The sequence below is a fragment of the Mesoplodon densirostris genome, chromosome 16, assembly GCF_025265405.1.
Source record: "Mesoplodon densirostris isolate mMesDen1 chromosome 16, mMesDen1 primary haplotype, whole genome shotgun sequence".
NCBI classification, from domain to species: domain Eukaryota; kingdom Metazoa; phylum Chordata; class Mammalia; order Artiodactyla; family Ziphiidae; genus Mesoplodon; species Mesoplodon densirostris.
This window is the reverse complement of record NC_082676.1, coordinates 28014820-28040766: the sequence shown is the minus strand read 5'-3', so window position 1 is coordinate 28040766 and position 25947 is coordinate 28014820. Positions and strand designations below refer to the sequence as shown.

At 53.2% G+C, this 25947-nt stretch overlaps 1 protein-coding gene across 1 annotated transcript; it reads left to right on the top strand.

Moving 5' to 3' along the window:
• The first annotated feature begins 5205 nt into the window (after nucleotides 1-5205).
• SCRT2 (scratch family transcriptional repressor 2) lies at nucleotides 5206-16911 on the top strand. The gene is made up of 2 exons (XM_060079141.1): nucleotides 5206-5338; nucleotides 16121-16911. Exons 1-2 carry the CDS (start codon nucleotides 5206-5208, stop codon nucleotides 16909-16911), a joined length of 924 nt encoding a protein of 307 aa, XP_059935124.1.
• Nucleotides 16912-25947: the final 9036 nt, after the last annotated feature.

Below are 25947 nucleotides of genomic sequence, written 5' to 3'. Positions count from 1 at the left end.
GAGAGCCTGGGGAAATACACTGGAGAAACAGGCAGAGTAAGTGAGGCTTACCAGAGAAAGAGCCCCATCAGCATGGAGTGGATGCATTTATGGCCACTCTCCTCCTTGGAATTCATACAGAATCCATTATCGGCTCTGGACAGCAGCTCAGGGACCATCTTGTCCCATGCCCATTCAACAGACCAGAAAGCTGGAGCCCAGAAGAGGGAGCAGAGATAGCAGAGGCGAGCCTAGAATCAGTCTCCTGACTCCCAGAGCAGTGCTTCTTCCTAACACTATGGAGCAAAGCCTGCAAATGTGATGTCTGGTCCCCTCTTTACAGATATGCAGAGTGAGGTTCAGGCAGGCTCTGCCAACGACCTGGGGTTACACAGCACTGAGATTCACACCCAGACACTAGTAGCTGCCCTCCTTAGTGATGGGCAGGGCAGGGTTGAAATCTGAGGGATATCAGAGCAGACTACGGAGGGCCCAGCCTGCAGCCCTCACCAGCTAAACCCATTATGCCAAGACTGGGACTCCTGGGGAGGCCGGCAAGTGGGCCACATAGATGTCAGACCCTCCCCAGCTCCTCTGCACAGTAACCATATGGCCTTGAGCCAGTCATTTCACACACACACACACACACACACACACCCCGTCTGTCTATCGGGCTGATAACAGAGCTTTCTCCCATGAGGTCATGGGGAGGCTTAGGTGAGTGACGAAATGTAAACAAAAAATAGTCAACAATTATCAAGTCAAGTTACTCCGTGCCAGGCACTGCTCTAAACACTTTACAGGTACATTATCATTTAATCATCACTGCAACATTGGCGATAGTTCCTATTAAAATCTCCACGTTACAGACGAGGAAAGGGAGGCACAGAGAATCACAGAGCTGGGAAATGGCAGAGCATGGATTTGAACTGAAAACAGGCTGATTCCAAATCCCTCTATCGAAAGCCCCAGGCAAGGCCAGCTTCTGTGAAGGGTAGGTGTTTAGAACAGTGCCAGGCATGCGGAGCCACTGTTGATATAATAATAATTATTATTGTCGTTGGGGAAATTTGCCATCGGCAATGCTATCTTCCCAGAAGTCAGAAGAATGAATATCCTGACACGTTTTATGAAACTTTATCATTTCTTCTCTTCAGAAGTAAGGGAGTCGTTAGCAAGTACTCAAGATAAATGTTCTTGAACTGAAACATTTTATGGTCTTTAGGAAAACACAAAAAGAAGGTGGAGAAACATCCGTAGTTCCACCACCCTTCTTTCACTTTTCTGTGCATGTTTGTTTTTACTTTGGTCCATAGTTGTAAACATGCTGTGAGAGATTTCAAGATGCTGCATCTTTCACTGAATATAATTCCATGAGGTCTTCCCCCATATAATATATATATATATATTTTTTTTCTGTACACGGGCCTCTCACTGTTGTGGCCTCTCCCTTTGCGGAGCACAGGCTCCGGACGTGCAGGCTCAGCGGCCATGGCTCACGGGCCCAGCCACTCCACAGCATGTGGGATCCTCCCGGACCAGAGCACGAACCTGTGTCCTCTGCATCGGTAGGTGGACTCTCAACCACTGCGCCACCAGGGAAGCCCCCCATATGATAATTTTTAATGGCTGCAGAATATTCCATCCAGGGGATGTCTTCTTCACACCCCTCCTCATTGTGTCCAACTTGGGGGTTTTATTCCAGTCTATGATGGTACAGCAAGCATCCCTGGGAAAAAAATTCTTTCCTTATTTTATGTGACTTGGAAAAATGAATTCCTAACAGTGGACTTTCTGAAACGAGTGAGCCGGTGTTGGGGGAGGTTTGGGAGACAGAAGGCCCTCCATGGTGTCCTAGTGCTGAAACCATGCCAGAAGTTGTGTATTTCATCCATGCTTAAGGACACACGACCCCGTAGGTATTTTTGAACTTCACCTTCTGGGCTGAGGGTTTCTTCTTATCTGCTAAAGGTGCTGATACCACCTACCAGCTGGAGGTCAGAGACTTGGGATCTGATCTTCAACCTGACACTAGTGAGCTATGGGACCTTGGATACATCACCTCCATCTGTCAATTCAAGGGGGGATTACCTCTCCACCCTGCCCACCTGGTGAGGGAGAGCCCAGCCCCAGTTCTGTCCCTAAGTCACTGTGGACCCTCAGTGTCCTGTGAAGCTCTCTGGGCTCAGTTTTACCATCTCTTATGGAAGAGGTAGGAATGACAGAATCATCGAGCAGGTAGAGGAGTTAAGCTCATAGGCACCGACTTGTCTTATTTACCCCACTGGACTAGGCACCCCTAGGGGACAGAGATCCCAGTACCCAGAACAAGCTCAAAAATATCACTACACCACAAATAACTATCAACAACTTCCTCTATGTGAGCAGTGAAAAGTTAATTCTCCAACCAATATGTCCACCCTTTAAGGCTGACTCTCACCCCACAGTCATTCACTCATGATTTATTGAGCATCTTCTGGGTTCCGGCCCTGCCAACTTCCTGACCTCATCTCCTTCCACTCCTTACTGTTCCTGAACTGGCCCAAGCTCATTTTTGCCTCAGAGCCTTTGAACTTGTGAAGCCTCTGCTTGAAGCACTCTTTCCCTGGCTCCTCCCATGGCTGGCTCCATCTCACCACTCACGTCTCTGCTTAGATGTCACCTCTTCCAGGTGACCCTTGCTGGCCACGCTGTCTAGGTACCAGGACTCTCCATCCCCACCCAGTTTTATGTCCCTTGAATGTCTCCTCCAAGGAGATGAGGGACTAGGACTGTCTAGGTCACCACTTACTCCACAGAACCCCACAAACATGTGTTAGATGAATCCTGGGTGCTCCGGGTGCAACTGTACATATAGAATCCACATGGAATGAGCATGTACTGTATGTCAGGCACCATTCCAAGCCCTTTTGCAAACAGCAGCTCTTGTAATACTCCCAACAGCCCCTGAACAAACAATTATTATTCCCATTTTATAAAATGGGAAACTGAGGCACAGAGAAGTTGAATAACTTGCCCAATATCTCATGGCTAGTAAGTAGGGGAGCTGGGATACCCTACTGCACTCTGTAAGAGTATGCTGAGCCAAACACAGGACAGAGTCACAAAGCTCAGAGGCCAATGGGCAAGCTGGCCCCACCATGTAGGAAGTCAGGGGCACTTCACAGAGGAAGTGATGCCTCAGCTATGCCTTGAGGACAAGTAGGGGTGAACTACGGTGAAATGGAGGGTTCCTGTGAACAGAGGAACCAGTGTGGAGGCCAAGAGAGAGCAGGAAGCCTGCAAGACTAGAAGTCAGCTTGTGTGGCTGGAGTGGGGAATACTAGGTGTGCCATGAATCAGGGGGTGTGGGCACCTCAGCCCTCTGTGACTGAGGTTAAAAAACGTCCCAGAGGGCAAAATATGGGGCAATATGGCTGAGAAGATGGGCAGGGCCCCCCAGATCATTCAGGGCCTTGGCAAGATCAGGGGCCCAAATTTCATTCCGAGGTTTCTAAGCGACACCTGAAAGACTGTGTGAGGGCCCAAAAGCGGGGGGGGGGGGGTCTCTGGAAATTTTTGCTGACTCACTATGGGACCTTGGGCACCTCCATGGCCTCTCTTAGCCTCCATGGGTCTTAGTCTCCCAACTGGTATTGGATGACCCAGTCCCGAAAGCACATACGCACTGCATCAGCCTGGCATCCCATAAGCAGAATGCTGTTAACCAATGAGATCTTGGCATTCCTAGAGTCTGATTCCGGGACTGTTGTGCTCTGGACATCCCATACTTGCTGAGGCTGGCCCACCACCATGGCACTTTGCCAAGCAGCCTCTCTGGTCAGGGGGTTGCATTCTACTGCTCCTTCGTCCTGCCCAGATATGGGAGCTCCCCTAGGTTTTGGCTGGATTGGGGTGGGGGTGTGGGGGGGTCTGCTCAGATCCTCCTGGAGACAAAGGAGCTGACCTGCGAAGAGTTCCAGCGGGAGCCCCACTCCCCCTCCCTTCCCCCCTCTCCCTTCCCAGTCCACGTGTCTCTATTGTCTGCTCCCCGCTTCAGGGAAAGACACAGCCTCGGATGTGTCAAAACCACCACCCCCCCGGCAGCAGGGAAATTAATTACTGGACGATTTTCACTTCCTCTTGCAGCGCGCGCCTGAGCTAGGCACCGGAACAGGACTGGCTGAGCGGGGCTGGGCATCGGCATCGGGGACTTGCTCCCCCCATCAGTTCTGGAAGAAGAAAGTTAAACCCCAAACCCAACAGGGGGCTTCAGTGGGAGGCCAAGCTGGGGTGGGGGGATGACTTCCCCTAGTTAAAGCTGAGTGTCCAAACTAGCTCCTTCAAAATTGGGGGACAGGGAGAGGGCTGGCGGCAGGAGGATCGCCGCTGGCGAGCTCACACTCTTTTCTTTGCATTCCCTTCCCTGTCCCCATGTGCCTGAACGCCGCCTGCTCAGACCACTCTACCTCCTCTCCCCTCTCTTTCTCTCTCTGTCTTGCACTTTTCTTTCCCTTTCTTTGCATCCCTGGGGTGCTTTGTTTTTGTGTATCTGGAGCTCTCTTTTTCTCCCGTGGGTGTGTGTGTTGCTACTTCTCTCCATCTCTGCCTTTCTTCTCTCTCTCTTTTTCTCTCTTGTGTCTTTTTGTCCTTATCTTGGTCTCTCTGCTCCTATTTCTACCTCTTTCAGTGTGTGTGTCTCTCTTTCTCTGTATGTCTCTGTCTTTCTCTATGTATCTCTTCTCTCTCTCTCCCCCTTGTCTCCCTCCCCCCCTTCTCCGTCTCTCTATATCTCTGCGCCTTTCTCACCCTCACTTTCTCCCCTCCTGCCTGCCCGCTGCTCCCTGAGCCTGGCCTGCCCCCACCGCCGCCGGTTCAGGGGAACGTGTGCGGAGCGATTGTCCTGGGGGACATTTGATGGATTAGAGCGCTGAACAGTTCCATTGCTAGGGGACCACCTGATCTCCTCCAGCCTGCGTCCCATATAAAGCCGGCAGCCGGAGTGCTGAGCACAGCTCCAGCGATCGCCTGTCTGCGCGCCGCCGCCGCCAAGCCCGAGCGGGAGCCAGAGCCAGAGCCGGGGCCGCCGCCACCGGTGCCGGCTCCGCTCGGCCGCCCGCCCGCCCGCCCGCTGGGAGCTGTCCAGTGCTGAAACCCCGCACAGCCAGCCAATCGCGCCCGGCTGGCCGCCTCCCCCCACCGGGGCCCCTCGCTAGTGCCCCCGCCGAGCCCCCCGCCAGTCGCACCATGCCCCGCTCCTTCCTGGTAAAGAAGATCAAAGGGGACGGCTTCCAGTGCAGCGGGGTGCCGGCCCCCACCTATCACCCCTTGGAGACCGCCTACGTGCTGCCTGGCGCCCGGGGGCCGCCCGAGGACAACGGTGAGTGGGACCCGGCGGGGGGGTGGGGGAGAAGAGGGGAGGGGAGTTCGGGCCCTCCCCAACTCGGGCCACGAGGAGGGGTGCGCGCGGTAGGGAACCCCGGGAGGAGATGACCCTGGCTGTGTGCGCCCCCCGGGCTTCCCAAGGGCTGGGCGGGCGGGGCAAGGGCCAGGTCCGTACAAAGGGAAAGTCGCAGGGTCGGCCCATCCCGCCATCAAGCGCCAGCCCGGACTTTGAAAGTTGTGGCCCTAGATTGGTGCCAGAGTGAGGGGTGGTGAGAGAATGGAGAGAGAGAGGTGCCCATGAAGGGCTAGTGCTGGGGGGCTAATGCATAAGGCAATCTGAGGGTCCCCTCTCCGTGGTTGAGGGAAGGAGGCTGGTTGCCCGAGAGTGCTCCCTTGATGGGGAAGGTAAACCGGCCTGGACTACCAATCCCTGGGGAAATAGGGTTGGTTCCCTGGGGGTAGCTGGGGGCACCCTCTTTCCCTTCAAGCCTACTCCCCCTGGCGATGCCAGACAAGTGTTCTCGGCCCCCTCTCTCAGCAACTCTTTTGTTACCCTCAGCCGCATGCCTGCCAAAGGCTGGGCCAGTCCTAGGGACTGAGAGGAAGAGGGAATTTCTAGGAGGGGTTCCCCCAAAGTGGCTCCTGGTCTCCTGGGCTGCACTCCCTCCCCCTCCAGTTTCTCACTCCCCTCCAGAGTCAGCCCTGCTGTTTTTCGTCAGTCCCCTACCCCCACACACACTCTATTTCTTTTCAGAGCAAGTGCCTGTAGGGACAAGGGTTTGGGGGACGAGAGGTCATTCAGGCCCAGAAGGGGGTGATCTCTGAAGGGTGTGGAGAAGAATCAGAGACTGCTTCTGTGGACCCCATCCCCCATGAAGGGGATCACAAAGGGGTTCTCCTCTGACGGTCCCCACCAGGACAGGTGTCTGGAGCGGGGGCATCCCTTTGGCAGTAAGAAATCTGACATCACATGTGGCATCAGCTTTGGGGTGTGTGTGTGTGTGTGTGTGTGTGTGTGTGAGAGAGAGAGAGAGAGAGAAGGGGAGAGGAGAGGAGAGAAAAAGGAGAGAAGAAAGGACTGAAGAAGAGGGGGGAAGCTGAGATGGCAAAGGCAGGAGGGTGGGAGCTTCTGCCTCAGGGATTTCCAAGCACTTCACCCACATTCCATCACTCTGCCAAGCCAGGTAGCAAGAGGGCGCTGGGTAAAAGGCTCTGTGACCTCATCAAGGTCAAAGAAATTAGGGAGTGATCAGGGATACAGCTACAGCCCCTCATCTCCTGGCCTCCCCCAGATCCCCAAGAGAATCAACCTCCCTTTTTCTTTGCCCACATGTCTCATATTCTACTGTCCTCTTTTCTTGACCCCAGGACCTCTTGGGGTTGAGGACTGAAGCCCAGGGATATGGGTGGGCTTATCTGAGTGCTTGCAGGACAGAGGGTGGACCTGGGGCCATGCCAGGGCTGGGGACCTGGGTAGAAATGGAAATGCCTGCAACCCTGGGATGTGGATCCCTTGGGGAACTAACACAAAGCCCTGGGCTTCTGCCTGCTGAGTCCCCCTTGGTCCTGTCCCAGGCCAGCTGAAAAAACCTAGAGAAGCCCAGAGAATTTCTCATGCACAGCCAAGACTGCAGACTGTTCCTCAGGAGGGAGGCAGGAACGCCTTGCCTTGAATTCAGTTCAAAAAAGCTTTGAAAGGAGCCCCTGAGTGAATGGTGGGAAGCAGGGTAAGGGCAAAGCCATCAGCAGGGATGTTCTACCAGCTTTGATACCCTAGAACCATCCCTGTCCTTGGCCCTTTCCCCAAAGGGCTCCAGACCAGCTCCCTCTGGGGAATCCTGAAGCTGTCCTGATAGTGTGATATCTGGTCTGGAACTCTGGGAGGCCTGGGCTTTAGATCTCTGACTTGCTCTGTGACCTTGCACAAGTGCCTTCCCTTCTCTGGTCCTCCGCCTCCTCAGCAGTGAAAGAGTTTGGATGGCATGATCTAAGTATTCTTCCAACTTTGACAAGCTCAGCTTCTGTGAAGGTCAGGTTTGGGTTGGGAGGCAGTGGAGATGACTGGATGAGGGGCTAAAAGAATGCAGGGGGCCATTGTCAGGGTTTCTGTAGGGCTCCAATTACCATCTGATGTCTGGCTGAGGGTGGCAGAGTTTCTGAGGCCAGGCGTTTTTCTTGGCTTCAGTCTCTGCAGGCTGCCCCATGCTGAGGACAGGCACCCTGACCAGGGTGCCCTGGCAATGTCTGCAGTAAATGGTTAGTGTCGGAGACCAGGGGGTGACCCTTCAAGCTTTGGTATGGCCAGGGAACCCAGGGTCTGCCTTGTTCTGTTATCGGGGGCCTCTTCCACCCCTGGGGTGTGGCCAGTTTGGGAAGTGAAGGCTCCCTCACTGCATGGGTGGGTAGGGGTGCTGGGGGTCCTCAGAGAGCCTGCCGGCTCCTAGTGGTCCGTTGTCTCCGTTCTGCCGGAAATAACCTTGCTGAGCGTTTGAGGGAAGTGTGAAAAATTGCTGAGCTGACGTTTTTCTCTCTCAGCGTGTGTAAGTGTGCTGGGTAAACAAGGAGAAAGAGAGGAGGGGGGGAGGTGAGGAGAGTGAGGGAGAGAAGGAGGGGGAGGAGAAAGGAGGGAGGGAAGGGGGAGGGCCTGGGGCTGGAGATAGTTCCAGTTATTAGAAAGATCCTCTTACAAGCCATTCCTGCAGGGTCAGGATGAGACTGGTGGGAGGGGAATCTGGGGAAGGGAGCCTATGAATGTGGAGGTCAGGGGAACCACAGGCTCCTAACTGATGAAGATGCAGGACCCCAAATTAAAGAGTGTACCCCTGGCTCAGGGAAAGGCTGGGAGTGCTGGAGAATTCCTGGAGGACTCCTCCTACACACACACACAAACACACACACACACACACACACACACACACCAGCAACGCTCTTCTTTGCTTCCTTACTCCCTTCCTTCTCAGCCTCCGTGGGCTGGCCAGAGGGTGTGGCAGGTGCATCTGGGCTCCAGGCTCCCCCTGAATGCACAGAACCCCTAACTAGGGAAGGAGAAGCCCCACAAATGCGGAAGGTTCCAGGTCTCTCTGCGGAGCTCCCCGAAGAAGGGAGAGCAGATCTCATCCCGCCGTCCTCTCCAGTGCGAGGCCTCCTTCCCTCCTCCTGCGCCCTCCACTGCTCTCTGCCTCCACGGAGCCTTCCCTTCCCCTCCTGTCCCCTGGGTGATTCCGAGCACAGATTCAGTCTCTCGGTGAGATGCCAACTCACATCCTCCTAACCCTCTCAGAACCTCGCCCTCCAGCTCTAGCAAGCCCGCCCCTTCACAGGCCTAGGCCCCCATCCTGGGGAGTGCTAGGGATTCAGGCATCTCAGGGCAGGCTGCTGTCCATCCCTCTGCATAGCAGTGGTCTCCAGGGACCGGTGGACATCTTCACTGCCCCTGGCACGTCTACCTCTCCTCACACCCTAAGTCTGAAGTCCAACTGGATGCCAGGTCCTCCTTCCTCTGCACCCCCACCCCATCCTGCCCCCACACTCCTTCAGAGTGCATCTGACCCAGGCAGATGAGGGATCAATGCCAATCCAATAACGCACTTGTCTGCCCTCTGCAGCTACATTAAGCCTCCCCAGCAGCTGAGGAAGCGCTCCTACTTCTGCCCATAGGCTTATCTAGTTGACCACATTATACCAGCACCCGCTTCTGCTCACCCACTCTGATGGCACCAGGGAGTCGCTCCAGGCCAGGCCTGGGAACCTGGCTGAAAGTCCCCAAATGCCACACATCTACCCCACACTTCAGAAAGCCCATTTGGGGAGCAGGGATGCAAAAGGGTAGCCCCAATCCCTTGGCAGAGGGAGCCCAGAGATGGCTGAGGAGGTGCCCAAGGACACACAGCAGGCCCATATGACTGTTCTGCCCCGGGCATCTTGGTCTTGGTCCAGGTCCAAGGTCAAGATCAGAGACATGTCAGAGGTCCAGGTTCAAAGTCCATGTCCAACGTCCAGTCCAATGTCCAGGTCCAATGTCCATGTCCAACCTTAGGTCTAGGACAAGGTCTGAAGTCTAGGTCCAAGGTCAATGTCCCAGGTTACAGGTCCACTCCAAAATTCAGAACAAATCCATGTCCAAGTTCAAGTTTCAATCCATGTCCGGGTCAATGTTCAGGCTCCAGGATCAGGATCCAGATCCAATTTCTAGTCCAAGGTCATGTCCAGGTCTATTCTCAAGGCTGGCTGGTTCAAGTCTTAGAGCCACCATCAGCTTTCTCTGTGGCTCTGAACTAATCTTCCCTTACCCGAGTCTCAGTTTCTCTCTTATGAAAAAAAGCAGTCAAACTTGATCTCTTTCAGCTCTGACATTCTAGGGACCCAAAAAATCTGATTTTCCTAAGAATTAGTCACTGGGAATGTGGAACAACAGGGTCCATGTGGGATACTGAATCTGGGGCCCCTGGTCCCCCTTAAAGCCTGGGGTCACAAGGGGGATATGAGGGGCCCAGACTTAGTGTCCACTCTTCAGACAGTCTCAGTTTGTGGCTTCTGAGAGTGGACGGGAGAGTACATCAAGTCCCTATGGCAGCACAGCAATTTATACATCCCCATCTCTCTCTCTCTCTCTCTCTCTCTCTCTCTCTCTCTCTTACACACACACACACACACACACAGTGGGCAAATGGCAGTAAGAGCAGAGTGCTGAGGAAGGTTAGCTTCAACTGCCAGAGGCAAACCTGAGGCCAGAGAGATTACTTGCCCGAGATTACAAGGGCATAAATGGCAGACCGCATCACCCCTCCCTGGTGGGTGCTTCATCTACATGTTCCAGGGATCCCCACAGCCTGGAGGCCCTCTGGGGGTCATGCGAGACACTGCTGAGAGAGATGAGCCCCCCAGAACTCTTGGCCTCCTTCCAGCTGTGGTCTCCCCCGGGATGGAGTGTCCATTGCCAGCTTTTGACTAGGAAGGGAAGTTGGCATGGGCACCTTATGGGGCGCAGAGAGGGTAGGGCAGAAAAACAGGGGGCCTGGAGAGACAATGTGCATTATGCATGACAGCCAGTCTCGAGGAGGCCCAGAAAGGGCCCCAGAGACACCCTGCAGGGAGCAAGAGGCTGCTCCACCAACCGGTGCTGGGCAACTCCAGACCCTTAGCCACCATGCCTATCTCCACAACCCCTTGAAAAATCTTTCCTATTGATTCCTGCAGAGCTGTGGACCTCCCTGTGGGCCACGGGAATTGGGTCACAGTCAGGAAAAACCAGAATATGGGGGATTTCAGGAGGGAGGGATGGTGGGGAGGGGCCCTGGAATCCTCTCAACACTCCCTGGGTCTGAGTCAGTGGGCACGAGCCCCGCACCCTCCAGCCCTGGTTATGTTGGGCCAGACCTCACTCGACCCACCACTCAGCTGGACTCAGGGACCCCCCCTCCCCGGTGGGCAGGTGTACCAGCTGCCAGGCCCTTGGAGGAGGTGGGTGTCATTTCTGGTCCAGTGCCCAGGGAACCGCTAACAAAGATGCTATAATAAGGGGAGGGGGAGGTACCAGCCCCTTTGCCCAGCTCTGTGAGCAGACAGGAGAAACTATTTTTATCCTGCTTTGCTGCTGACAGACCTGGCTTTCTGCTCAGCTGGCTGGAGCTGATTCTCGAGGCCCGAGGCCCTGGCACAGCAAGACACAGCTCTAAATAAACTCATGCAGCAGCCCCTCCAGCCCCACCCCCACCTAGCAGGGCCTGGCCCTCCTCAGGAAAGTGGGCCACCTGGGAAGCTGGCCCATTACTAGGCCCCTCTCTTCTTCTGCTCATCTTGAGACAGGGAAGTGGGATTTGGGCTGGAAATTCCCTGGAGGAAGTTTGCAACACTGGGAATCTGAGAGAGACTGGGAAAAAGAACACTGGCCTGGGAGTCAGGAGGCCAGCCTAGCTCTGGTGTGAACTTGTTTGTGATCTGGTCAAGGCTCCTCTCTGGGCTTCAGCTTCTGTAGAACTAGGGCACCGGAGCAAGTGACCACCACATTCCCTTAGACACAAGCTAATGTGCATAAAGCACCAAGCAGGGTGCCTTGTACACAGTAAGTGCTCAATAAGTGTTAGTCATTACTTTTATTGATCATTTACAAAGATTTACAAAGGGCTGGTGCATTTTCTAGAAGAATAGCTTCTCCCCACCCCCAATTCCCCATTATCCCATCAGACACAGGCCAGCTGGGTGGTAGTATTTGAAGAAACCCACCACCCCTTCCTCCCACCAATTGAAAATCTCCCCTCCCCTAGCAGGTCTCCATGCCTGCTCAGGGGTTTTGGAAAAAAACACAGACTCTGGAGGGTTTTGAGCCTTACTCCTCCTCCAGTGACCTTGGCAGCTCCTCTCCCCTCTCCAGGCCTCTGGGCTTGGTGCAGTGCCTGGCACACGGAGAGGGCGCAGGGGTGGCTGGAAGCAGTAGGAGCAGAAGTTCTTCTCAGAGATGCCCCCACCCTCATCCCAAGGGGTCAGACAATTGGAAGAGACAATGTCTGCAAAGCACCCAGCACCTGATTTCTCATAAAATTCCCTTGCAGAATTTTTTTTCCCTTGCAGAATTTTTAAAAAATGTATTCTGGACCTTCAGTCTAAAATATCAAGACTCTTTGAGCAGAGAAAACCAAAAGTCATTCTCAGGTGACATGTACATGACATCTCTACATCTCCAAAGTGTTTCTGAGCCTTCCCTATAGCCCCACGTCACAGGAGTGGCTCTGTTCCCTATTCCTCAAATGGGGCACTGGAGCCCAGAGAGGCCTTGTGACTTGCCCATGGTCACACAGCTGGAGTATGAGTAAAAGAGCCAGGATGAGAGCCAAGTCTCTTCTCTCTGAGTCCCTGGCCCTCCCTGCCTCTATCTGGACCCAAACAAGAGAGGCCTCTCTCACCCTGTTGGCTGGGGGACAGGCAGCTCAGCCTTCTACAGTCACCTGTAAGGCAGAGGAAGGCACCCAAAACTTGTCTGAGTTCCATGCACAGAGTCAGAAGAGCATTGCCTATAGTGTCCTAAAGGATTCTCCAGGGCTGAGGCCCAGAGAGGTGAGGTGGTTTGCCCAAGGTCACACAGCAGCCTAAGATACCCATGTGTGTCCCCTTCACTCTCTAGCAGATTAGAAGGATATCACTAGGAGATGTAGGGACAATAATAATGACAATAAAATAACAGCTTGAGAGGCTACTGTGTGCCAGGCATTGTACAAAGTATTTTACACCATTAATTCATTCAATCCTATTATGAGTTCCTTTATACAGATGTGGCACAAAAAGGTTAAATAACTTGCCCAAGGTCACATAGGTAGGGAAAGGTCTGTGGATCTGAGAATGAGGTGGAGTTGACGGGGGTTGGGGGATGGGGGACAGGACAATGGGCATCATTGAGGGGTCTATTCAGCCACGACACAAAGAGTGTTTTTAGAGCATCCCAGTCAACCTTCTTCTGGTAGAGGCAGAGTCCAGGAAGGTTAAGCAACCTGACCAAGGTCACAAAGTTAGAACCACCTCTGCCAACATGACCACATAAATTCTCATACAACCCTCCACTCCCACCCCACAACCCATGCCAAACTCCGCAGCTGCTGGCCATCATGTCTGGCCCCACAGCTCCTGTCTGGAAGGCAATTCCACATCTGTCCCTAAGCTGAGGAGGAGCCTTTGTTTGAGGCGCCCCTAGTTCTACAATATATAGAGATCCCAAGCGACAAGAGAAAGGTGCTGCAGTACTGCAGGCCACCACCAGAGGGCACCACGGAAAGAGGGCCCTGCTGCAGCGAGGACTGCCCGGTCCACTGAGCTCCTACCAACGTGGGTCACCAGAATTTTTCTCACCAGACCATGAGCCAGAAATTACACATCTTGGGTGAGGAAACAGTGGCCCAGGTTGGAGCTGCAAAATGTGTCTGTGCAGATGCCAAGAAAACTGCAGCACAGAAACCCATCTGGGGAGATTGTTATTATTATTCATAATAACAGCCAACATGTGCCAGGCACTGGGTTGTAATCCTGTCTCTAAGTTACTAGCTGTGCAACCTTGGGCATGTTACCTAACTACCTTATGCCTCAGTTTCCTCATCTGTAAGATGGTACCAACCTCAGAGTCATGAGGGTGGGATGCATTCGTGTGTAGAGCTTTTAAATAGTATCTGACATATAAGTGCTCCCGGAGTGTTCGTTATTATTTGTTCACTTTTCACTTATCGTTTGCTTATTCACGGACTCTGTACTGCAAACTGTATGAGTTAGGTGCTTTTATTTTCCCCCATTTCACAGCTGAGGAAACAGAGGCACAGAGAGGTCAGTTTGTCCAAGATCACACAACTGGGAATAGTAAACTGGAACTCAATCCAGGTAGTCTGGTGCCAAAATTGTGCTCTTAACCAATATGCCATCCTTCCTTAATAACAGCACATGCAAGGCACTGGCCACATGATCAGTGACCCCCTCCAAATGCATTCTATACTATCCCCATACTCAGAGAAAGGAGCAGAGATGCAGAAAGATGCACGACTTGCTCCAGGTCACCCAGCTACAATCAGTGTCAGGAATCAAGCTGTCCCCAGACCAAGTAGACAGAACGGTCTGTGGCAGACCCTGCTGGGCCGGGGATTGAGGCTGGCCTGGCAAATCTTTATCTCTCATTCACCACCCATTTCACAAATACTTATCAAGTGTCCACTAGCTGGGCCACTGGGGATAGGAGGTGAACAACCCAGCCATGGCCCCTTCCTCAGGGACCTCCCAGCATGTGGAAAACAAGGGGAGCACTGCAGTGGGTTCCAACTCTTGTTCCACCACTACCACTTGAGCAAGTGGTAGTGGTGGAACAAGTACCACTACCACTCTGAACCTCAGTACCAGAGTGGTACCACTTGAGCAAGTACCACTTGAGCAAGTACCACTACCACTCTGAACCTTGGTTTCCTTATCTGTAATGCAGGTATTTTTATGATGATTCAACGAGGTGATGGGAGTGAAGCACTTAGCACAGAGCCTGGCACTTAGTAAGTGCTCAGTAAATATCAGCTAGTACTATCATTATCATCAGTAATTACAACGGGAAGAAATACAGAAGGAGAAAGAGGGAGTCTGGGTATGCCCAACAGGTATTCAACTCAGTCTGAAACAATACTCCCTGAACATTTTGGGGCTTTAGTACCAGGCCTGATTCCTGGAGTGGGAGGTAGGGGTACCTCCAGACCAAAGGAGGGGAAGATGGGGTGCTGAGAGGCTGAGCACCCCCCACTATAAAACTGCCACCACCGGTGCCCTCTCTGTATCTGACTACAGTGCCCCTCCCCACTGAGTCCTCCACCCCCGCAATCCCCAATCATTTCTGTGTTCAGAGGACCCTGTGTGGGCAGCTGAAGGGACAAGAGGGAAAGAACGGGTACACCATTGCTTTCCAGGTTGGGGGACAGTCTGCACACAGACTTCACCCTGTGACCATCCCAAAATGCCATATGAGAGGCAAAAGCACGAAGGCTGAATCAGGCAGGCTGTTTAAGGGGACGAAAGCTCTGAATCCAGTTCCCTGCTTATAACAGAAACTCCCCCTGGGAGCCCAGGCCCCAGGGCCTTCAAGGAGGGTGCTGGGACCACACAAGGCCCAGGGAAGCAGAGACAAATCAGCGTGGCCCCTGCCCTTGGAAAGCCCCTGTTGAATGCCCTGGGAGAGCCCTGGCCCACCCACCACCAGTCACTGGATCCCAAAATGGAAAGGACTTCTGGTCCAACTCTAGAGAGGAGCGAGGCGGGGGTGGGGGGAATGAATCTCACAGAGGGACTCCAGAAGGCTTCTAGTGGAGCAGGGAGCAAAACAGGCTTGGGAGCAAGTACAAGGAAGTTCCCTTCTTGGATCATCTATTACATGCCACATACGTGACCTCTTTTAAAGCCCCCAGCAACTCTGGGAGGTGGGTCTAACAGGATTATGATTCTTTCATACAACGCACATTCCTTGCACGCCTCCTTTGAGCCAGGCACACAGATCCCACCCGGGAAGCTCACAGCCTGGTGGGGGAGGCAGACAATTAAATAATCTTCAGTGAAGTCGCTTTTTCAAGCAAGTAAAAAGCATAATTATAATAGCTAACATTTATATAGCAATTACTGTGTGTTCTCTCTCAATTTCCTTATATGTAAAATGGAGATTATGACAGGATCTACTTCATAGGGTCTGTGATGATTAAATGAGTTAACATGTGTAAAGCATGGCGGCAGAGCTTGGCGCACAGGAAGTGCTTAATGCATCATTCTTCTCATCACTTTACTCAGTCCTTCCAAAGACCCTGAGAAGGAGTGTCCGATCATAAGCTCCATTTTGCAGATGAGGAAACTGAGATTCAGTTAAGTCCTAGGACTGGAACTGGCAGAATGTTGCTGGAATAAAGAAAGCCTGGACTTTAGCGTCAGGCTGCCAAGGTTTGGATCCTGGCTCCATCAATTACTAGATGTGGGCTTAGACTATACGCCTCAGTTTCTCTACCTGTAAAGTGGGTGCAATAATAATACCTTCCTTGCGTGGCTGTGAGCACTTCACAGTCAACACAAAGCCAGTAGAACCTGACCTCACCGCGCTCCACGAGGGTGGGGTGGGGTGATTTTTATTGCGGCCCACGGAGGAAGGATCCGAACTCGGGCAGCCTGACCCCCAGAGCACAGGTGCAGGACAGCGACTGCTATTGTACAAGCAGCCGTCAATTCCCTACAGCGGCCACGGGGACGCCTCCCGGGCGCCTCACCTTCCCCGCTTCCGTCTCGCCCCCTCCAGGTTACGCCCCGCACTGCCTGCCCCCCAGCAGCTACGATGCGGACCAGAAGCCGGGCCTGGACCTGGCGCCGGCCGAGCCCGCGTACCCGCCGGCGGCGCCGGAGGAGTACAGCGACCCCGAGAGCCCGCAGTCCAGCCTGTCGGCGCGCTACTTCCGCGGGGAGGCGGCCGTGACCGACAGCTACTCCATGGACGCCTTCTTTATCTCGGACGGGCGCTCGCGGCGGCGGCGCGGCGGGGGCGGCGGGGATGCCGCGGGCGCGGGGGATGCCGGAAGCGCCGGGGTACGCGCGGGACGCGCGGGGGCGCCGGCGGGCGGCGGGCACCGGCACGCGTGCGCCGAGTGCGGCAAGACGTACGCTACGTCGTCGAACCTGAGCCGCCACAAGCAGACGCACCGCAGCCTGGACAGCCAGCTGGCGCGCAAGTGCCCGACGTGCGGCAAGGCGTACGTGTCCATGCCTGCGCTGGCCATGCACGTGCTCACGCACAACCTGCGCCACAAGTGCGGCGTGTGCGGCAAGGCCTTCTCGCGGCCCTGGCTGCTGCAGGGCCACATGCGCTCTCACACGGGCGAGAAGCCGTTCGGCTGCGCGCACTGCGGCAAGGCCTTCGCCGACCGCTCCAACCTGCGCGCGCACATGCAGACGCACTCGGCCTTCAAGCACTACCGCTGCCGCCAGTGCGACAAGACCTTCGCGCTCAAGTCCTACCTCCACAAGCACTGCGAGGCCGCCTGCGTCAAGGGGGCCGAGCCGCCCCCGCCGCCCCCCGCCGGCCTCGCCAGCTGAGCCTCCCGCTGTTCCCGGGGCCCCCCACCTGCGCCCTCAGCGTCCCCCAGCTGTGTTCCCCTGCCCACGCCCCTCGTGGGGACCCTGCTCCCAGATCGGAACTTTTCTCTCCAGCCCCTAACCCAGAACTCGCTTCCGGCACTGCCTTCCCCAGTACATCCCGACCCACATCCTCCTTACCGGCTACCGAGATTCGGACCTTGACCCCTTGTCCACGCCCTCAAGGCTCCCAACTCAGGCACCAGGTCTGCACCTTTCCCGGGCCCTAGAGCCGGAATTTTCTCCCCCACCCCCCAGACTCTGCACCTCTCCCCTTCTAACTTGCAGACCTTTCCTCTCATTTCTGAGCTGAGTCTCAGACCGGTTCTCTACTGGAGCCCCCAGTGTAAGGCCTAAACCCCCCTTTGACTCTCACGCCTGCAATGGATGCCCCATCCACAACAGGACACAGGCCTGAGGGATCTAATCTTCACTCCTCTTGGAGTCCCCACTCTGTCCCTGATCCCCTCCTCACCTTGGCCTTAGGTCCAGCCATTCACACACCACCACCACCCCACCTTCTTCATCCTCGGGGGGCCTTCTCACCCATTCCCACCCCTACTCTCTCCAGACCCCTCATTCCACTAGCAGCTCTCACCCCTCTGAGTTCACCTGACCTGGGGCAGACTTGAGGGGCAGTTCAGGGCCCTGCCCCCTAATGTAGCCCCTCTCTCACCCCAGGACAGCCTCTCCCCAGATTCTCTGAGCACTTTCCCCACCCACAGGACTACAGGTACCCCCCCTTAATCGTTGGGGTGAGGTCTGGGGCACCTCACAAATGCCCTTCTCCCCATCCGGCTGGGCCTCTCCAGTTTATTTATTTGTGTATTTATTGATTTATCTATTTATTATTCTATTTAATCTCTTGGCCTCACCAGGGATGGTCTGGCTTTCCCAGCTGGACTGGGAGGTCAGGGAGCCAAGCAAGGAGAGGGACAGCAAAGGCCATAGAGGGCTGTCCGCCACCCCAACACACCCCATTTCAGGGAGTGAGGGAGAAGCCCCACCCTCATCAGAGCCTGAACTTGCTGGGGAAGGGGGCGCGAGAATGGGAGGGATAGCCTGATGACCCTCAACTGAGGGATGGGGGACATCAGGAGGCCCAGTCATGGGGCAGGTCCCCATCCTCCTGAGCCTTCTATTCCCACTCCAGGGAGACCGGAGGGAGGAGCCTCCTCGATATGTTTCCTATTTATTCCTCTTCTCGAGGGACCCCAGGTTCCAGGGACCGACTGAGCCCCGGACCCGCTGGGGCCTCCGGCCCGCTCCGCTCCACGGGAGGAGCGCTCCCTCCCGGCCACGTCTATGCAACTCTCCCGGGCAGAGGGGCCGGGGCTGCCAGCTGCCCCCCATTGGCCGCCACTACCTCCCCCGCCGCGCTTCTGCATGCCCGGGCGAGGACCGAAGCACACACCTCCACGCTCGCGGACCCTGGCCCCCTCTGCTTTAAGCACACGCCTCTGCCCCATCTCTAGGCGCTCAGCTCGGGGCAGGAGTCCCGGACTCTCGGACCCTCCCCCTCTCCCCTGAGCCGCAAAGGAGGGTGGAGGGTGGAAGCTGGAGGGGCCCCTGGAGCAGGGGCACTTCTCTAGGGCTTCTCCTCTCCAGGCCCACCCGGGGAAGCGAGGCGGCAGGGATGCGGAAAGGGAGAGGGGTTGCAGAATCAATTACGGAGGGTGTTGATCCTGTAAATAGGAACTTCCGACAGCAATAATTTTCCATGCATGCTAAGCCTTTTGGCCATATTTTGTATGAGCGCTTGGCGCTCTTCCTCCCTCATCTCCTACCCCAGAACCCCATCCCTTCCTCACCTCCAGCAGTATTACTTGTAAGGCAATTCAGGGATATTAAAGGGACTTTGGCCACTCACCAGTGCCTGTAGACCTTGTGATGGGGACGGGTTTGGGGTGGGGGCATCTGAGAGGCAGCCAGATTTTTTTCCACTCAGTTTCCCTCCCTGTAGTCTGACCAGCCTGTAGCTGCCACCAGCAGTCACACAGTTCCAGGGGTCCCTTGACATCCACAAGGTCCCAGGCATCCTCAGTCCTAAACAGTCCTCAAATACTGGGGTTGCAAACTGAAAGGGTTCAAGACCCAGATTAATAACATAAGGGAATGAAGCAGGTTGCCCTAAGACATTAGGGGGTGGTTGTGCCTGTGACTGACAGGAAACAGCATGTCTCACCTTAAAGAAATGCAATTCAAATTAACTGCACCTGCCAAACAAATACAACCGTGGGTCAGACTTGTCCCTTGACAGCCAGTTTACAACCCCTATATCCTTCCCCACTTCACCCTCTGCTGCTCTGGGTGTGGGGGTTCTGGCCAGCCCTAGTGGTCATACAAGCAGCAAGTACATGCATGCAAAAAGGTTGACTTTGGCTCAGCAGGCAACACTGTCCCAAAACAATGAGCTGCCCCTAGAGCCTGTGAGCTACCTGTCACCAAAACTGTTCAGGAAGACAGCGGACAGTCAGTCCATCCTCCTTGCCAGCTGGCTTGGTGATCTTCCAAAATACAAATTCTGCCTTTGCCTTACTAAAAACTTCCCTGGGGACTACTAGCACCATGCCACTTAACTCCAACCCCCAGCACAGACTCACGGGGTGGGGGTAGGGGGCTGTGTGCTTTGAGGGCCTGATGCCAGGCTGGGGGCTTGGGGGTGTAGGCTGGAACTCCATCTCCCCTTGGGCCACCTTTCGGTTTTCTTCCTTTTGTAGGCAGTGCACTCAGCTTTTTTTTTTTTTTTTTTTTTTTTTTGGCCAAGCGGCACGGCTTGTGGGATCTTAGTTCCAGACCAGGGATCGAACCCAGACCCTCGACAGCGAGAGCACAGAGTCCTAACCACTGGACGGCCAGGGAATTCCTTGCACTTTTAGAACCTGTCCATCTTTCCTTTCACACACCTCTGGACAGGCTGGCTGCATCCTGAGCTATGTGCCAGGTGTCTCCAGCAATGACAGCAGTGTGGAAATCCCCTACAAAGTTTCCAAAGCAGGTTTGAGGGGCCCAGGCACCTGATGCCTTCCCTAGCCATCCACCCGCAGTTCTCCGTAGCTACACACTGCCCCTGATTGGCCGTTGTATCAATTACATTTGTTTCAGGTCCAGGGAACAGAACCCACTCTAGACCAACATTTTATAAACATCTAATATGTCATCTTGTGACCTTAAAGGGAACCAGCCCTAGCACGAAGCCCACACAGCCTAGACAGCAGAGCAGAGATGCGAAAGCCCATGTCCCTGTTACCTGCAGCCCAGAGCACCTCAATTAGCATATCGTCCAGTCTGCTTTTCACAGTCCTCTCAAAGGAAGCCCTCCAGGATGCAACTCCAGCTCTCCTCTGCCCTGTCTGGCTGCTCCATCCAGCATCTTTGCAGCCTCACCTTCCTATGCCCAAGGAAGGAACCCACTTCCTGTTCCTTCTTCTGTCGTGGTTTGTGCTCCTCAGGGTTCTCTCCCAGACTCCTCTTCTCACTGTGTATTCTCATGAGGCAATCCCATGACACCCATGGCTCCAGTTTTCACCCACATGCAGATGACTCGCAAATTTACATTTGTGATAAATGTAATGTAATTTACATTTTCATTTCAGACCTCCTCTCTGAGCTGCAAATCTGCCTGCAAACCACTGCCACATGGATATCCCAAAAGTACCACAGGCCAGCCCAAGTCTGAAGCCATGATTTGGTTCTCTCCTGCGTCTGTCTCCCCTACCCTTCCATCCAATCCATCAGGTTCTGTTTGTTTTTCCTCTTTGTCTTCTCAGTCTCCACCCTAGTCCATAGCTACCATTATCTCTTACCTGGACAACTGGACCAGCCTTCTCACTGGTCTCTCTGGATCCATTCTACCTCCACCACCTCCCTCCCTCTCTCCACAGTGGCCACAGGGATCTTTTTAAAAATGCAGATCTGATCATGTCACTCCCATTCCTCTTCCCTGTCTGAATGCTTCAATGACTTCCCACTGTGTGTGGGGGGAGGGGGGAGAGGAACCAGCTTTCAAAGACCTACCTGATCTGACTCTGTCACTCCAGCTGAACCTTCAGCCATGAGCCCCTTTGCTCTTTGAGTTCCAGCCACCTCTGTTTAGCAATTTTGCTCCCTCCTACCACAGGGGCTTTGCATGAGCTGTTCTCACCACCAGTAACATACTCCATTTGCACTGCCATTACCACCACTGTTGACTAGTTATTGCCTTTTCATCCTTCATCTCTCAGCTGGATGATCACTTCCCCAAGGACCACATGATCTTGGTTCACAGCACTTACCATCAATGCACACTTTCCCTTTAATCAGTGTGATTATTTGGTTATTCTCTGTCTCCCCCATTAGATTAAAGCTTCATGAGAAAGGGACTGACAGTGTCTTTTTGCTTATCATTAAATGTCCTGGGTCTAGTGCAGTACCTAGCCAATAGCAGATAACCAGTAATTATCTTTTAATGAACTACACACATTTAAGTCATAATCAATAACGGTGGCTTATGCCTAAAAAAACCAGTCTTTGTCCCTCATAGCCATAGATGATTGGTTCAGATGTGAGCATCTGACTAGAACTTGGAAATTTCCTCTCTCCCTCTCTGAGTCATAAGACCTGTAACTTGAGAGCTGTGGCTCAGATTGCTAGCTACTTATCAGCATACATTCCCTCCCTCCTTAGTAAGAGAACTCCATTGTTAGCTAAGCACATTGCCACATTGAATGAAGACTACATATCCCAGCTGACCTTGCAGCCAGTGGTGGCCATGTGACCAAATTCTGGTCAATGACATTCAAGGAAAAGTGTTATGTGGAACTTCTGAGATGGCACCCTAAAAAGGAGGGGGTCATATCTTTGCCTTTCCATTTCTCCACCTTCTTCCAGGCTGGCACTTCAGCAGCAGTCTTGAACCAGGAGGTGACGCTGAGAATAACACCTTACTCTAAAATGATGGAGGTGACAGAAAGGGCCTGTGCCCCTAGTGGTGGTGGAGCAGTCACCCCAGCCCTGGACTTCCTACTTCCAGCTTCTCTTTCATGAGAGGAAACACATTAGGGTGTTTTAAGCCTCTCTTGTCAGGCTTCTCTTACTAAAAGTCAAATATAATCCCTGTTGACAGCCATGTTCCTGTTATGTGGAAGTAGTCCCTCCACCAAGCGACAGAAAAAAGTCTCTGAACCCACTTTTCCCTGAGGCCCAGCTTCACCCCACAGTCAAGGGCATAACCAAGTGTTCCATTTTCATTAAGCTAATTCACGCTGGCTTTCTTCACCTGCAAGCAAGGGTCTGGGCAAATACATTGAGACTAGTCTAGAAGTGCAAACAGAGAGACCTTCGAGATCTATTATTAATTTAAAATGTAATCCAACAGCTCATATTTATTGAGCACTTACAGTGTGTTGGGCACTGTTCTAAGGACTTTACCTACATCACCTCTTTTCATTCTCTCAACAACTCCACAAATTAGGTGCCATTATGATGGCCATTTTGAAGGTTAAGAAACCAAGGCACAGACAGGTGCCTGGCCCAAGGTCACATGTCTAATAAGATGTGTGTAATTTTTTTCTTTTTTTTTTTTTTTTGCGGTACGCGGGCCTCTCACTGTTGTGGCCTCTCCCGTTGCGGAGCACAGGCTCCAGACGCGCAGGCTCAGCAGCCATGGCTCACGGGCCTAGCCGCTCCGCGGCATGTGGGATCTTCCCGGACCGGGACACCCTGAATCGGCAGGTGGACTCTCAACCACTGCGCCACCAGGGAAGCCCATAATTTTAACCCAGGCAAGGTGAAGAACTATTGGGGATGACCCATGAAATTCCCCTTTTGCCTTAGTTTTGGCTCCCCAGAAGCAAAGGCTTGAGTGCAAGTGGTTTATTTCGGAGGTGATTCCAAGAAGCAGGAGTGAGGGTGCAAGAAGAATGAGACAGAGGGTGTGTCAGGGGGGTTGTTGCTGCAGCAATGGGGCTGGGTACTGTTATTCTCTGAGAAGGGTCCAGAAAGGTCCAAATGGTCTGGCATGCTTCTCACAATTTTCCACCTATGACAATGGAAGACTGGCTTTTATTCACCAGCTCCTGTCCCCAACAGCCAACACCTCTGGGAGACTCCCACAGGGATGGAAAATATGGAAGACACTGCAAGCTTGAGCTGGGAAGCCAGCGGTGCTAGGTGAGTCTGGGTTTGCATGGACCTTCCCACCACAACTTCAGTTGAAATCAAAGGTGGGCCAAGGGGTTGTACCACTGACACCCAGGTCTTTGCTCTGCCCTTTCCTCATTGACAAAGCTCACATTTGTTCAGACATCCACCCATCACTTAACCCATCCGGGGCCTCAAAGGAGGCTGACTCCAGGGGTGTGGCTGATTGGTCTCCTCCAAACCAATCACAGTCATCCCAGTGGGAGACAGGTTCCAGCACCCATACTTAAGCAGCTCAGAACATGGTATGTTCCTGGAGAATATTATTAATCCCGGGTAGTCAATGATTCGAGCTAGCTCAATCAGACCAAAGAGAAAAGCTTTAATTCCATCTCGCTATGGGAGAGGTTCTCTCTCTCTTCTCCTGGATGTGAACTGCTATAGACTGAATGTTTATGTCCCCCTAAAATTCATAGGTTGAAGACTAATATCCAACGTGATGGCATTTGGAGGTAGGACTTTGGGGAGGTGATTAGGTCATAAGGATGGAGCTCTCATGAATAGGATCAGTGCCCTTATAAGAAGAGGCCCCAGAGAGCTCTCTCACCCCTTCCACTGTGTGAGAACACAGCAAGACGATGGCCATCTATGAACCATGAAGTGGGCTCTCTCCAGATACCAAATCTGCCAGCACCTTGATCTCAGACTTCCAGCCTGTAGAATTGTGATAAGTAAATGTTTGATGTTTAAGCCAGCCAGTCTAAGGTATTTTGTTATAGCAGCCTGAGCTGACTGACAGGAACAAAGAAGGAGGCTGCCCCAGTTGGCACTGGCAGTCATCTTGTGATTATGAGGAGAAGCAGTTAAAGTGTGAAGCCACCTCAAGGCCCCAAGGAGATGCTCAGCAGGTACCAAAGCTGCAGAAGAAAAAGGCAAACTTTCTGCATAAAATAAGAACAGGAACTTAGTGATTGGTAGAGGGGACAAAGAGGAGATGGAGGAGAAAACAGAAAGTGAGAATGGGACCAAGCAACATGGCAGAATTCTGTAAGCCAAGCCGTAGAAATAGACAAGAGCATTTTAGGGGTAGAGAAATATAAGATTTAATGTTCCTTTTGTGGAACAGAAATCCTTTCCTCTTTCCAAACACTCAGGAAAGTCCTCTGCATACCTGATTACCTGATGTATAAGATTCTTTGTCAGAAATGAAAGGGAAGGGGAAGAGTAGGGAGCCCAGGAGCAGAACGGGGAGAGCAGGTAACTAGGGCCTTTGGTTGCAAACCACAAACATGGACTCTGGCAGGTTTGGACAGAAAAGACATTTATCGATGTCCTGTCCCTTATTCCCTTGGGCCATCTCTGAAGCAGGAAGCTTCCTCCGGGTCCTCAGGTGCTTGCTCAGTCCGAGTATAGAGCAGCCCATAAATGGCAAAGGTTTAACATCCTGAGGCCACCCTCAACCAGTGAGGGACAGGAGTCAGTGGATAAAGATACACAGCCCCCCTGTCGGTCAGAGGGATGATTGTGATGCATGGTGCTTCCTCTCAGAGTCTCCAGCAAGAGTAAGCCCCACTTAACCACCATGTTAACCTGCTCATCAGAATCCCCTGTATTGGCATTTCTCCCTTCCCCAGTCCTTCCTGGGATCACCTCCTACAGCAGACTGTCTTCCAAAGATGGTTACAACAATATCTCCCTTGTGGAAACAAGCTCTTTTAGAACCGTGCTACCCCTCCCATCAAGAGATGGAATCTCTGTACCTTCCCTTGAGCCTGGTGGGGGGGAGTGGTGGTGTTGGGACAGCTCCCACAAACAGAATGCCACAGAAATGATGCCAATATGACTTCCAAGACTAGACTGGAAAAGGCCATGAAGCTTCTACCAGGTTCTCTTGTGACACTCATTCTTGGAAGCCAGCTGCCATGCTATGAGCAAGCCCAGGGCACATGGAAAGGCCCCATGGAGGTGTTCTGGCTGATAGGCAGGATGGTCCAATGCATGTATAAGTGAAGACACCTCCAGATGATTCCAGCCCCAGCCATCAAGTCACCCCCAGCTTTTGAGTCACCTCCCAGCTGATGGACCAGACATTTCAGAGAAGAGACAACCAGTCCCCACTGTGCCCTGTCTGAATAACTGACCCACAGAATCTGTGAGGATAATAAAATGGTTGTTTTATGTCACTACATTTTGGATCAGTTTATGTTACAGTGATAATAACTAGAGCAGCTCCCAAATATAACTCTCTGCACACAAGTCCTAGTCTCAGGGTCTACCTTTAGGAGAATCCAAACTAAAACAAAAGAATATTGTGTAGATCCCAGAATTTCTCCAGCTTCCAGTCCCAGGCTTACATTAGCCCCAGTGGAAGGTACCTCATCTTAATCCCAACACGAGGCTTAAGTCTCCATCTCATTGGTTTAGGGACAAATGGGCTGATATAATACAACCGCTGATTGGGCAGGTCCTCTTTCCCCTCAATTCTCCCCCTCCATGGGGTCTGCCCAAGAACCATACAGGAAAACTAGGTTGTAGCACCAGGCCTTGCCACCTCTGTTCAGGGATCAGAGGCCATGAACTTCAGGGAAGGGTAAACCCTCTTGAGCACAGAGGTGAATGCCAATTAAGCTAAGCCAATCAGGGTAATTCCACTCCCCTTGCCAGGGATTGGTTTAAGCATGGAAATGTGATATAATCTTGCCAATGAGACATAAGGAAAAGGCTCCTGGGCAGGGGGGTGGGGATGTAGGGGATGGTTACTAAAGCTTTCTTCACTCTTAAAAAGAGGCACAGGGCCTCCCTGGTGGCGCAAGTGGTTGAGAGTCCGCCTGCCGATGCAGGGGATACGGGTTCGTGCCCCGGTCTGGGAGGATCCCA